Consider the following 14,874-nt stretch of genomic DNA (forward strand, 5'->3'; position numbering starts at 1 on the left):
ACTTACCCATGAAAAGAGATAGCTGAGATTCAGTCAAGACCGAGAATCGACAATAACAACACCAAATACGCTTCAAATGATTCTTTCTGTGTGATATTTTTGGTATTCCTATAGATTATCAAATGACTCGTAGAAATTCGAGATAAAATCTAAGAATACAAAAGTGAAATTGTTGAAAAAATAATTATCCCTAACTGCATGTTGAAACTTTTGTCTTACAAAATCAATATACAAAAATACCCAAATGTAAATATATCTTATATAAATCTTTATGGTTCTGGACATTGTCCATCATTATAGTTTTACTTTTTTTTTTGGTTCATTCTGTTTTTGAACTGTGTTATTCCGATTGTGCATATACTAATCCGTGCATGAGTAAGTATTGGAAATGCTCCATTCTTTCCATAATGTTAGAAATCATTTACTAGTTATATTTGTATATCAATAGATGGCATTTCTTACAAGTTAATCGATTACCTACTACTGCATAATTTTTTATTTCAATATTTTCACATATAGTTATTATTATATTTTTGGTCATAACCACATCTAGTTATAAGTTTGCAAGTGCAGTTAGACATTCAAACTAACAAGGTTTTTCAATTTTAAGTGAACCTTATTTTTTATAAACATTTATCAGAAAGTTCAAGAAAGACCAAGGAGGAAAACAATCCCTATTCTGTCATTTTGTTGGATAATTCAACAAGAAAGTCCAAATAAACTTGAAGAATTGACATGAATTCCAATGGAAATATTGCTTTTTTACAAGCAATAGCGAATGAAATCATTTGTACTAGATGCATTTGAACTGCTTAGCCACTTGCTCTCTATTACTAGCTGAAGCTCTTTCTAGCTAGTACAAAACTACTTATATCTTACATAAGCAAGCAAAAGATGTAGGTTTCATCAGAACTAAAGCTTATAGTATTTGCCTAATCACTGAAGTAGGCCAGAACGTTGTTAAACAAACATACAAGGTTTTCACTCGATGTTGTTAAACTACAACTTCAGGTCCATAAAATTGAGACCTCAACACGAAATCGGTCGATTCTGTTAAACAAAAATCGTTTCTTTGATTCTTCCTCCAGCACACGAAATCGATTGATTATCAACTTCTTTCCCAAAAAAATGAAAAGATTAGGGGTTTGAACATACCTGACAAATGAGATTCACATTTTGATTTGAGGGGTTTTGATTTGGATAAAATTTTAGATGAAGACCTGATTTAATTTTTAGGGAGAGAGCGTTGATGCCGATATTCTCGAGAGAGTTTTGCTCCTCTATTAGTTTCACTCGCAGCTTTGTGGGTTCTGTTCCACAGACAAGTTTTAATTAGCTTATTTAATTTTTATTTTCTTTATTATTTTAAAAGTGAAAATCTAGGTTATAGGAGCGACCCAGTCGCTGCCAGATACTTTTAGCGATGACTTTTCCATAGTCGCCACAAATATTATGGAGCCAAAATTTTATTTTTAGCGGGACTGAAAATTTCAGCCATATGGGAGGCGACCCAAAATAAGTCGCTGCTTAAAATTATCCTTATGCAGCGACTTTAGATGTCGCTGCTAATAATATAGATGTTGTAGCAACCTATAGGGCCGCTGCTATATGTTGCCACTAATAATCCAATTTCTTGTAGTGTTCATTAAACTCTAAGATAATCCAGAATTCTAAGCAACTTCAGTCTATTTTATAAATATAACAAATTGAACCAAAATTATGAAGATGATCATGATTCTAGATCATTTGAGCATTTTATCAATCACTAGTTGTGCATTAAGGTTTCAAAACCCTTTTATGAAAGACTTCATCATCTCACAACCCATTCTTTACCATTTTTAGCTCACAATCTTCCTATACTCTTTGATCGCACATGCATGCAAGATAAATAACTCCCTTACCCAAAATTGTCTTGCTAATTACTCATTTTTAGTTAATTTTTGAAATTAAGGGCTAGGGTATAGATTCTTACCTCTTAGGATGAAGACCTAATGAATTATTATTATAATTTTCCTCAATTTTGAGCAAGAATTGATGAATGAAGAGCTTAGGGACTCCCCTTGTCACTATATGACATCCTCTCTCTCTAGAAATGCAAGACTTTGCCTTTTAAAATGATCCCTAAAGGTGTTATATTAGGATGGAGTTGGGTTCAAAATTTTGAAAAATAGGAGCCCCGACATAGATCTGCAAATGCTTTTGCAGTCCGCAAATTGGGCCGCATAATGGCCCTCAGGAACTGGCATTTTCTGTCTCACTCTGTGACCAGTCTACGGTCTGCAGACCTGTTCTGCGACTGCACAATGTGCCACAGAACCTCCCTCCAAAACATTTCTGAGCTGAATATGTGATTAGAGTGAGACCCGCGAAATGGCTTCGCGGTCAGATAATGGGCCGCAAAATGACACCAAAAATGGCCCAAAAGACTGCCTCATTCTGCGGTGATTCTGCGGCCCGCAAAGTAATTCTGCGGCCGCATAGTAGGCCACAAAAATGCCTTTTTCTGCCAAGCTGCACTTTCTCATTGGAGTAAATTGACATTTTGTGAAATTTTCAAATAGCTTGCCATTAGGGAAGACATTGTCAGGGTCAATGAGATGCTTTTTGAAAAGGATCTCACAATTGAGAATAAAGTTGTACTACAATAGGCACAAACAGAATTGAAGAAATATCTTAGAATCGAGGAGCAATTCTTGAAGCAAAAAGCAGGCATGCATTGGTTTGCTGAAGGTGTTAGGAACACAAGATTCTTCCACAATCATGTTAATGGAAAGAGACAAAAACTTCACCTCAGAATAATGCAAGATGGAGATGGTGTTTGGTTGGAATCTCAAGCACTTATTTCTGAAGCTGCAGTTGATTATATTCACAAACAATTCACACTAGAAAGAGATCCTACAAGCTTTGAGTTACTTAACAATGTACCACATATGGTTACTCTAGAGCAAAATATGGAATTGTGCAGATTTCCAACAACTGAAGAGGTTTAGAGAGCAGCCTTTTGATTAGGAGGAGATACTGCCAGTGGACCTGAAGGTTTTACTGGTTTGTTTTATCAAAGTTGTTGGGACATTGTAGGGGAGGACATCTTTAGGATGATAGAACAGTTCTATGTAGGTGCATCACTACCAAAATCAATCACTCACGCTAACCTTGTCCTATTACCAAAGAAACAACATCCCAGGCATTTCCTGATCTTAGACCAATAAGTTTCAGCAACTTTATCAACAAGGTTATTTCTAGAGTACTGCATGACAGATTGGAAAACATCCTCCCTCCACTAATTTCTTCAAACCAAACATGATTTCTGAAAGGAAGAAGCATATTTGAAAATATTTTACTTACACAGGAAATAGTTACAGATATAAGGCTGAGAGAAAAACCTGCCAATGTGGTCATTAAGCTTGACATGACAAAGGCCTACGACAGGGTATCATGGAAGTATCTTCTTCACACTCTAGGAAAAATGGGGTTTTCTAAACACTACATAACTATGATCTGGAATTTGCTGGCAAGTAACTGGTATTCAGTTCTAGTGAATGGTCAGTCTACTAGATTCTCCAAGTCAACAAAAGCGGTTAAGCAGGGAGATCCTCTTTCTCCAACCCCGTTTATCCTATCTTCTGAGGTACTGTCAAGATTAATGAACAAACTGTTTGAAGACAAGCAATTTCTTGGTTATGGAATGCCAAAATGGACTGATCCATTGAACCATTTGGCATACGCTGATGATACAATCATATTTGCCTCTCCTGACATATACTCATTGAATAAAATTGTTGAGGTACTCACACAATATGAGCATACATCTGGTCAACAGGTTAACAAAGCTAAGAGTTCATACTACATGCACAAAAATATGGCAGACTAACTGTTTCAGAGTGTATGTTCCATCACTGAATTCCAAAGAGGTAAGTTCCCCTTAACTTATCTAGGATCTCCAATATTCTACACAAGGAGAAGAAAAGATTATTACAATGACTTAATTCAGAAATTAAAGGCCAAACTTTAATCCTTGAAAGGTAAGCTGCTGTCTTTTTTAGGCAAATCCACTCTCATCTTCAGTGTTACCTACACACATCTTGTCTATTCTTGATCCTCCTAACATAATTGAACACTTGCATAAGTTATTTTCTAGGTTCTTTTGGAGTACAAAGAAAGAGGACATGAGTAGACACTGGACCAAAATGGCAGAATCTCTGCCTCCCAAAGGAGGAGAGGGGAATAGATACTGCAAAAAGGATCTTCATAAAACTGTAAAATTTAGGGGTGGATCTCATGTTTGAAAGAAAATGTTGGAAGCAAGGGAGGGGGTAGAACATGAAATCCTTAGGGAAATGAATAGGGGCATACTAATATTTGGCATGAGAATTGGACTGACCTTGGATCACTTTATCATGTGGTGCCACCAGATTTTAAGATTAATGAAGACCTCCAAGAAGTAGCAGAATTGAGAGATTGATACATGGAATGATCTGATTTTAAAACAAAACTGTCATACAGATCAAGCATGAGGTTTATTTTGAAAAATCAGAAGCAACATGGGACACTCCTAAATGGATGCCAACACCTCTAGGAAAATTTACCCTAAGCAGTGCTTGGCACTTACTTAGGCATAGGCACACCCCAAATCATGAACACAACCAGCTATGGACAAAGGGATTGACATTCAAGATATCCTGATTCTTATGGAGACTTTGGAAAGGGAAGGTTCCAACAAATGATACTTGGAGGAGAGGGGGATACTTAATTGTTTCTAAATACTGGTGTTGCCTACCACCACAATAGGAAACACTTAAGCATATTTTCCTTACATGTGACACTGCTACAAGGTTTTGGAGACTATTATTACAAGGTGCAAGATTGATTGTCAATCTGATCCAGCTCCATCAAGTTATCAGATCATGGCAGGGAGCTGATTTCTGTGCAAAACTAAGCCACTGTACCAAGAAGCTCCAGCTATTATCATCTGGGAATTATGGAAAAGAAGGAACTTAATGAAACATGGAGGAAGGCCAATCTCTTTTAATAGGCTAGTACATAAGGTGGATAAACAACTGCACTATTTAGCAAGGACTAGATATCCTTGGATGCCTAACATGCCACTTCACTGGCATGATATGGTTTCCTTTCTTGAAAGCTACATGCCTTATGTTGCAACAAAAAGAGTTCAATGGAAACTGCCTTACAGCAAATGTTCAAATGCAATACTGATGGTGCTTCTAAAGGAAATCCTCAGCAAAACTCATATGATTTTTGTATAAGGAATGATGCAGGTTATGTACTATTTGCAAAGGCAATGGAGTTAGGATTGTCAACTAACATAGTTGCTGAAGCAAGGGCAATTGTTAAAGGGCTATCATTTTATGTCTAAAAGAAGAATATTCATCAATTAATCATCGAGACATATTCAATTGTGATGAAGAAAATAATTGATGGTATCTGGGATGTGCCTTGGAACATAGGGAAGGAAATAAAGAAGACCAATCAATTGAAGAACAACTTGAGTGTGATATTTGAGCATGTTCTAAGAGAGGGCAACACTGTGGCGGATTATTTGGCTAACTTTGTCTTCTCTTGTGCAGGTACAACAGTATTTCACTCATTTCATGACTTCCCTAGTGTAGTTAAGACACTTATGTACCAAGACAAGGCATAAATTCCTAACCTTAGAGTTAGGATTGCAAGAAGAACACCTCCAGATTGAAGATTATGCAACATTTAAGGCGACTAGCTTTGCTGGATAACTTGGGAATACATTCTTACCGTAAGGACATGTTTCCATACTCAGTGGTATTAGCATTTCATATTGCTCAATCTGTAGATGAGGAATCAATAGAGGGGAAGATATTTTCCAGTTTTTTCCAGGAGCAACACAGAAAAAATTGTGATGCTGTGACTATATCAACAACATCTCCTACACTGGTATTACATAATACTGTTATTGTGTGTATTGTACATAGTGGTGTCATGATGTACAAGTGATTAGACAATGTGCTCTTGATCTGGACAACCTTCATGACCAGATGCTGCTTCATCTATCATTATGTTGTGTATTACTTGAGCATAATTGATAATGCCAAACTATACCTTATACAAGGATACACACAGACGTAGCAAATATAATCTGAGTAATTTTTTCCAAGAGTCGAACCACAGAGAATTAACCTATCAATTACTTTTGTCGGATTTACTAAATTCACAGAATCAATTCTGCCAAACTTTGTAATTCACGATTGATGATATTTCTAACAACTAAAAACTGAAAATAATTAACAGCTGAAAATTAACTATGCTTGATGTGTAAACTGTTGGAATAAGGTCTAAGATAATGATTCCCCCGTTGGTGATTTCCTTGGTTGTATGTACTTATAGCGATGCCTTAGTTGGCTCTATCAATCAAAAATTCTCCAGTTATCATAAATCTCTCTCGAGTAATTATGATCATTTACTAGACACACTCTCTCAAGCTACGCTAGATAGATTCGCATTACCATTCTTTTATATTGCACCCGAGGTATCGTTATCTCTAACCCAACCTCTAAACCCTCGGTTATGACTCTCATCTATACTCCGGGAGTGATGTTGTTCAAACAACTACCTAATTATGCACTCTCTCTCAAGAAGATACATAATAAATAGGAACGGATAATTGAGGGCCCTTTCAACTAACCACAATCAAAAAGTAGATGAACAAATAGAGATTAACAACCAATTCAAACTATATTACTATCACAACCAAGTCATCCCCAACGGGTTTCACTATAACCTTAGATTAAAGTATTTAGCTACTCATGACAATGTAAGAATAAACTACGAAAATATTCATAATGGAAAATTGCAAGAAAGATAGAAGAGAATAAGAACTGATGTTTTTGGGTGATCTCTCACACTTCTTCTTCTTGCAAAGGTACTCTCAAAAAAATAATAAGCCCCCTTTCTTGGGCTAGTTTCCTACATCTTATAAGAGTTTTACAAAAACTTTCCCGAATTGACACTTTGGCCCCTTAAATTTCTCGACTATGAACATGCTTCCGCGGTCGCGGCGTCAACCGCGGTGCTGACCGAGGAGGAAACTGACTCCAACCGCAATGCGGACTGCGGTGGAAACCGCGGTGAGTATGCTGGGCCTTTTAGTCTCCGTGTTACTTCTCTTTTTGCTCTTTTTGTGTCTGGATACTTCTTGAGTGGGTGTTTTCTTCATGTTATTGAATCTAAACACTTCATGTTGCTTCCTGACATCTTATATTCCATGCGATACCAAATAGTGTTAATTAAAGTATTTTATTGGCAACATACATTATAAAACAACCACAAAGCATGGGCAATTATGGTGTACATAACAACTATATAGCCTATTATCAACACCCCACACTTAAATTATTTCTAGTCCTCGAGCAATTCACCATACTCCATAAAAATTCATTCCCTATGCTTTTCCCTCAACGACTCACGCCAAGAACATTTCACAAGAGTTACACCTAGTAGTGAGCAGCTTTTACCTAAAGAATCAAGTTTTTTGTACCCTGTAACATTTGCACTTACTCAAACCACTCTACACAATAGTCAAGATGCACTTTTCCTTTGTGAATCACATGCCCTCACATCACACAAGAGAGTAGTTCCATATATATAATGATAGTGATAATAATTAGGAACTCAAATAGACAGAATTGGCTCACTCTCCAAAAAGAACATTCATATGCCACAAAGACGCACATAGGCTTGCTCCTAGTGTAGTACTCGACTAATCGAGCCCCACTCAATATAAGATCAATAAGACTTTAATACAATTACGTTGAACTTAAAAAATCATCATTTTGTAAGCCAACACTCCACCATATTTATTTAAACATCCCCATACATTTGGTGCAATTTGTACAAGCTACCACTTATTAATCACTAAAAAATATATGAACTTTTTTTTTCTCGTGGTGCTTTTCTTTTTAAGCTCCACATTCTGCACCTTTTCTATATTTCCATGGTTCCACTTCAAAAACCAAACTACCACCCCACACTTTTGTTTTTACATAATCTCAATACCAATCTAATGCTTAGTGGAAGAAAATTAATTCAAACAGCAGGCTATTCAAACAAGTGGTTAAGGTTCACATTGTGGTTGCCAAAGAAACAGGCTTATAAGATCAACGGGGTTAACTAAGATGTAATGCATTCAGGTGGGTTCACTTTATATGTCTGAATCAACAAAGAAATGCCTATATCACTTCTAAAATCGAATGAAGCTACTATTTCGCTTTGCAAACACACATGGCAAGTTCTAGGCATCAAATGTACAGCATGGAATACAATGATACTCACACCCACATGGCACATGACTCACTCCGGATTAGTTTATCGAAACATTCTCTTTTGAGTGTTCAAGTTAGGTACAACATACAATTTTTAAGGCACTTAAACATGATTCAACCCTTGAAGCTAAGCGCTACACTCTAGCGTCTATCGTGTTCAGGTGTAAGAATGCTAAGGGTTTTTTTTTCTACAATTTTAAGCTCGTCTTCCATTAATCCTAACCTAAAACAAAAAATCTACTTATACCCGGTTCAAGCTAAAACCCTTGGAAAAGAACCGTGGCCCAAAGAAAAACCAAGGGGGAGTTACTACACTACCTAAGACATAATTTTTTTTTTCTCTCGACTTGGTCCCTTAAGAACCCCGCCGAAAGAGATCCATCGTCGGGACAAGTCGCTTGTATTTTAACTTCCTAAAAAAATTGTTACTCTATTTCTAAAGTCACTAACACAAAACAAAACCAAGAACAACAAGTAGATAATATTCACAAGTACAACATACAACGAAGTCCCCCACCCCACACTTAAAATTAAGACATGTCCCCATGGCTTGACAATATAAAAAGCTGTGAGGTAAAGAAACTTCCCCGAAGGGTCACTCTTGATTCAAAACTGTGTCTGGGTTCACGTTGCAGGCGCGACCCAGTGCTCTCAACCAGCCCATGAACTTCTTTTCCGACTTCACCTGTTGGTCAACCACAACATCCATGCAGGACCCCAAGTTTGTGATGGAGGTCCGTAGTCTAGTCATTTCCTGCTCCAGAGCATCCATCCGAGTGCTCCGTCATGGCTGTGATGATCCTGCCTCGTCCCCTCTAGGAGGGGTTGTGATCTCAGTAGCTTCAGCAGTATCAGAATCATCCTCAGACTCAGACTCATCAGATGAGTCATCATTGCGTTGTACTGGCTCTCTTCCCTATTGCCCAATTTTTCTCGCTCGGAAAGGGGTTTTTATAGGTAATTTCCCATCAACTCGGGAGTTCTTAGGAACCATAGCAAGGCAGCATAGACGGGTGACAAGCGAAGGGAAGTAGTGGCCTTTGCTTAGTTCGGGCGATCGGATGAACATTTCTTCAGAGAGGACTCGGGCGACATCAACCCTTGGTGAGTCATGAAGCAGTAGATCATAGCAGCCTGTGGCCCATTTACATCGGTGGTATTGCTGGATGGTAGCAACCGAGTGGTGATGATAGTGAGCCAACATTTGGCCTCCCAAATAAGCGACTTAGAGTGTAGAGTCGTCGGTTGTGCTACTCATTTGGGTTGTCTGCCAGGTATAAAAATGACCTCCAGAATTCTGTCCCAGTCAACCATCGGACGGCTAGCCCTGATATAATGATCGTCACCCGTGAACGCGGGGAGGCGATACACTCTGCGGATGACCTCTATAGAAGCATTAACCGGGGTGTTGCGCACAATCACAACTTTGTCCTCGTGTTTTGGCAGGTTTGCATAGAACTCCCTCACTAGCTGAATATTGGCTTCCTCATGAGCCTCAAAGAAGATGTCCAGTTGACACTTCCGTAGCTCATCAAACATATTGGGGCATTCCTTCACCAATGCCTTCCTGTCAATATGGACCTCATGGAGTAGCTTTTTGGCAAGTTTCTGATTGTACCTCGCCTCTGCTTCTTCAGAGACGAACCGAGATCTATCAAACCGTGGTTAGCTGGATTGGGCCCTAGCCTGTGAGGAGCCTCCTGGGCCACTCGCAGAGGACCCGTGTTTCTTCTCTTACGGGCTGAACTCATAATGCCTGTCAAAACAGAGAAAAACGTATTAGGATGAGCATAAAATGGTGACTATGGGTGGTTACTCAGACTTCACCACTACCATGTCACAACATTTCCTTATATCTCTATTGAGGCAATTTCACAAACACATTGTGGGCGAATTCTCATCATGTCGCAACAATGATGCACTGGTTTGCGGATGGTAAGGGGTAGCCACCTTGTGGCGTACATCATACTTTGCAAGCAATTTCTCGAAGGCTCTGTTACTGAAGTGAGTGCCTCCATCACTGATGATCTCTCTTGGTATCTCAAATCGGGTGAATATATTCTTTTTCACAAAACTTATCACCACTCTTGCATCATTAGTGGGCAACGCTGCAGCTTCCACCCATTTAGACACGTAATCCATAACAAGTATGTATTTATTGCCAAATGATCTGACGAAGGGGCCCATGAAGTCAATCCCCCAAACACCAAACACCTTTACCTCTTGAATGGGGTTCATGGGCATCTCATGGAGACGGGAAATGATCCCGCTTCGCTAACATTCATCGCACCCCTTCACCCATAGGTGTGCATCTCTAAACACTATTGGCCAAAAGAACCCGGCCTCTAGCACTTTCGCAGCTGTCCTGGCTCCTCCAAAATGTCCTCCATATGCTGATGTGTGACAAGCCTGCAAAACAGAAGATTGTTCTATCTCGGGGACACACCTCTGGATCATATTATCAACACAGATTCTAAACAAATAAGGCTCGTCCCAATAATACATGCGGCAATCACGATAAAAATTTTTCTTTTAGACATATGAAAGGTTATAGGGAACAATACCGCAGCCAGGTAGTTTGCAAAATCTGCATACCATGGCGCATCTTAAAGACTGGCTGCGAGCAGCTGCTCGTCTGGAAAGGTTTCCAGGATCTCTTTGACCTCGACTGATTTTTTAGCTCCTTCAAGTTGCGATAGATGATCAGCGACTTGATTTTCTATGCCCTTACAGTCACGAATTTCGAGGTCAAATTCTTGCATTAGCACCCAACGAATCAGGCGCGGCTTAGACTCTTTTTTCTCAATTACGTACCTGAGAGCTGCATGGTCAGTATATACAATTACCTTGGAACCAATCAGATATGATCGGAACTTGTCAAAAGCAAACACCACCGCCCACATCTCCTTCTCTGTCACTGTGTAATTGAGTTATGCACCGCTTAGCGTTCTGCTTGCGTAGTAAATCGGGTGCATCAGCTTACCTTTTCGCTGCCCCAAGACTGCTCTTATAGCATAGTCGCTGGCATCACACATGAGCTCAAATGGTTGCTCCTAGCTGGGTGCAACAATGATGGGTGCCATTATCAATCTCTTCTTCAGTTCCTCAAATGCCAACCTGCAATCATTAGAAAATACAAAGGGCTGATCATTTTCAAGGAGTTTGCATAATAGGTTAGCAATTTTGGAAAAATCTTTTATGAAACGTCGGTAGAACCCGGTGTGGACATGAAAACTTCTCACCGCCTTGATTGAAGTGGGCGGTGGTAGCTCAATCACGTCAACCTTAGCATGGTCGACCTCAATTCCTTTACTGGACACTCGATGCCCCAGGACTATACCTTCTTGTACCATAAAATGGCACTTCTCCCAGTTTAGCACTAAGTTTGTCTCCACACATCTTTTAAGCACTCTCCTTAAGTTGTGAAGACAGTCTTCGAATGAATCTCCCACCACGGAGAAATCATCCATAAAGACCTCCATAATATCCTCCACCATGTCTGTGAAGATGGATAACATGCACCGTTGAAAAGTCGCGGGTTCATTGCAAAGCCCAAAAGGCATTCTCTGAAAGGCAAAGATGACAACGGACAGGTGAATGATGTTTTCTCTCTACCTTCGGCGGCTATTGATATCTGATTGTACCCCGAATATCCATCCAAGAAACAGAAGTGTGATCGCCCAGCCAGCCTGTCCAACATTTGGTTAATGAAAAGTAAGGGGAAATGGTCCTTCCGGGTGGCTGTGTTCAATTTCATGTAATCCATGCAGATACGCCACCCTGTGACTGTACGAGTTGAGATCAACTCATTGTTCTCATTTTTTACAAAAGTAATTCCCCCCTTTTTCGGCACATATTGGACAAGGCTGACCCAATTACTATCAAAGATGAGGAAGATGATTCCCGCATCTAACCATTTGATTACTTCTTTCTTTACAACCTCTTTCATGTTTGGGTTCAGTCTTCGTTGGTGTTTCCTGGAAGGTTTGTGCCCCTCATCAAGGAGAATCTTATGCATACAGAAGGCTGGGTTGATACCCTTTATATCTGCCATGGTCCAGCCAATGGTAGTCTTGTTTTCCTGCAGTACCTGTACGAGCCATTCTACCTACACATCTAGCAAACCGGATGATATGATAATAGGAAAGATCGAATCAGGGCCTAAGAACACATACCTGATGTGATCTAGGAGTGGTTTCAGTTCCAACTTGGGTGGGTCCTCTATTGATGGCTTTGCTGGAGGAGTGGCCCTTTTTCTAGCTCAAGGGACTCGAACTGAGGTTCCCTTGACCAAAATCCTCGGCCTTCCAATGCCATGACCCATTCAGCTAACCCTTCACCATTTATTTCTTCTAAATTCGTCAGACATGCCTCAAATGGATCTTTTACAGTTAGGGTCATATCATCTTCTTGCAGGATTACATCCACTGCTTCCACTAGAAAGCAATTAGCATATTCATTGGGTCTCCTCATAGATTGTTGAACATTGAATATGACTTCTTCATTGTTCAATCTCATTTTTAATTCCCCAGTTTCACAGTCGATCAGTGCTCTCCTAGTGGCTAAAAATGGTATCCCTAAAATAAGGGGTATCTCCTCATCCACCTGACAATCCAAGATAACAAAGTCTACAGGGAACACGAACTTCCCCACTTGCACCAACACATCATCAAGAATACCAGTGGGCCTCTTCACTGTGCAGTCAGCCAGCTGTAGCAGCATCAAAGTTGGCCTAGCTCTACCAATGCCTAGTTTGGTATACACAGCCAGCAGCATCATATTTATGCTGGCTCCCAAATCACACAATGCCTTTGCAAAGGCATAACTTCCAATTGTGCATGGAATAGTGAAGCTACCTGGGTCCGACATCTTTTGAGCCATCGGTTTTGCAACCACTGCGCTGCAGGTCTGTGTCAGAGTTATAGTGGATAGATCCTGAAAATCAAACTTTCGTGACATTAGATCTTTCATCATCTTAGAATAACCAGGCATCTCCCTCGAGGCATCCATCAAAGGAATATTCAACTGAATTTGATGCAGCATCTCCATGAACTTCTTATATTGGTCTGCCTTCTTTTGTTTGACCAGTCTCTGAGGGAAGGGTGTAGGTATCACCCTTTGTGCATTGCTTGCTGGCTTCTCTCTGTTAGAATTTTCTGGCACAAGAGGTGCCACCTGTTCTGCAACTTGTTCATTCATCTTTTCTTTGCCTTTTTCCTCCTAACTCTGCTCAACCACCACTTTAGTAAGTTCTGTTGGTTCCTCTACCTCTAATTGAACTGGAGTGGCTGTTGTAGTATCCTTGTTGGCTTGTGCAATTTCCTGCTCTCTGTCTAAATCTCTCCCATTCCGGAGACTTACTGCCATCAACTGATTCGGGTTTTGGTCCCTGGGTTTATGTTTGTGTCTGCATGCAAAGTTCGCTAAGGACGGTTGTTCAAAGCCATGGATAGCTGACCCAGCTGCGTTTCAATATTCTTTATGGCTAAATCATGCACTGCCAATTTTTCCTGCACTTTATTATTTGTCCCAATGAGTTGCTGAAGCATACCCTTGATTTCTACCATGTTGTTGTCTTGCTGCTGAGGGGGTGGTTGGTATGTCAATTGTTGTTGATTTTGCTGTGGATAGCCCTGTGGTTTCTGATATGGTACTGGCACCAATTGGTTTTGAGGGTGAATACCCATAGGCTGCTGCATATTAGGCATGTACTACTGATTTTGATGCGGTCTCCACTGCTGTGCTCCTTGCCTCTGACCCCCATAGTTGTTGATATAATTTATATCTTCCCTTGTCCCTTGATTTTCACCTTCTCCTCTCCATGAACACATATAAGACTGATTAATACAAGGTGTACACAGTCCCCCATTTGTTGTATCAACAATGTGCACATGTTTTGCGCCCATCTCATCAATCTTCTTTGCCAATATGCTCATCTGAGTCATGAGTGTGGCCATGTTCTTTGCATGCAAATTATTTGGGTAAAGAGGAACTAAATGCACTATGGGTGCCAATGTTATACCTATGGTCATCCACCCCGAATTTTGTGACATCTTATCAAGAAGGATTTTGCACTCAGTGAATGTTTTACTTAAAAATGCACCTCCAGGTGAAGCATCCACATTTGCTTTCAAATTGTCAGCTAGCCCCATGTAGAATCTCTGGCCGAGCATCTGGTCTGGAATGCCATAGTGAGGGCACTTCACTAACATTGCTTTAAATCTTTCTCAAGTTTCTTGCAAGGACTCAGTGGGCTGCTGCCTATGCTGCAATATGTCATCAATCTGTTTTGCAGTCTTGTTAGGCGGATAGAACTTGTTCAGGAACTGCTTGACTAATTCCTCCCATGTGGTAATAGAGTTGATAAGGAGTGAATTTAGCCAAGTCTGAGCTTTCCCGGTTACCGAGAATGGAAATAGTAGCAACTTGATAGTTTCCGTAGTCGCATTTGGCTGCCTTTGGGTCATACAAATTGACAGAAAATTTTTCAAGTGTTGTTGTGGGTCTTCAATGTGTGACCCGGAAAACAGTCCCTTATTCTGTAGCAGATGCAGCATGTTGTTGG

The 14,874-nt window shown here is 39.9% G+C and overlaps 1 protein-coding gene across 1 annotated transcript; it reads right to left on the minus strand.

Annotated features, from left to right (window-relative positions):
* Positions 1 to 12,530: 12,530 nt before the first annotated feature.
* On the minus strand, positions 12,531 to 13,508 carry LOC138887341 (uncharacterized). The gene has a single exon (XM_070169076.1). It carries the CDS (start codon positions 13,506 to 13,508, stop codon positions 12,531 to 12,533), a length of 978 nt encoding a protein of 325 aa, XP_070025177.1.
* Between the last annotated feature and the right edge of the window lie 1,366 nt (positions 13,509 to 14,874).

Source organism: Nicotiana sylvestris, chromosome 3, assembly GCF_000393655.2.
Source record: "Nicotiana sylvestris chromosome 3, ASM39365v2, whole genome shotgun sequence".
Classification (NCBI taxonomy): domain Eukaryota; kingdom Viridiplantae; phylum Streptophyta; class Magnoliopsida; order Solanales; family Solanaceae; genus Nicotiana; species Nicotiana sylvestris.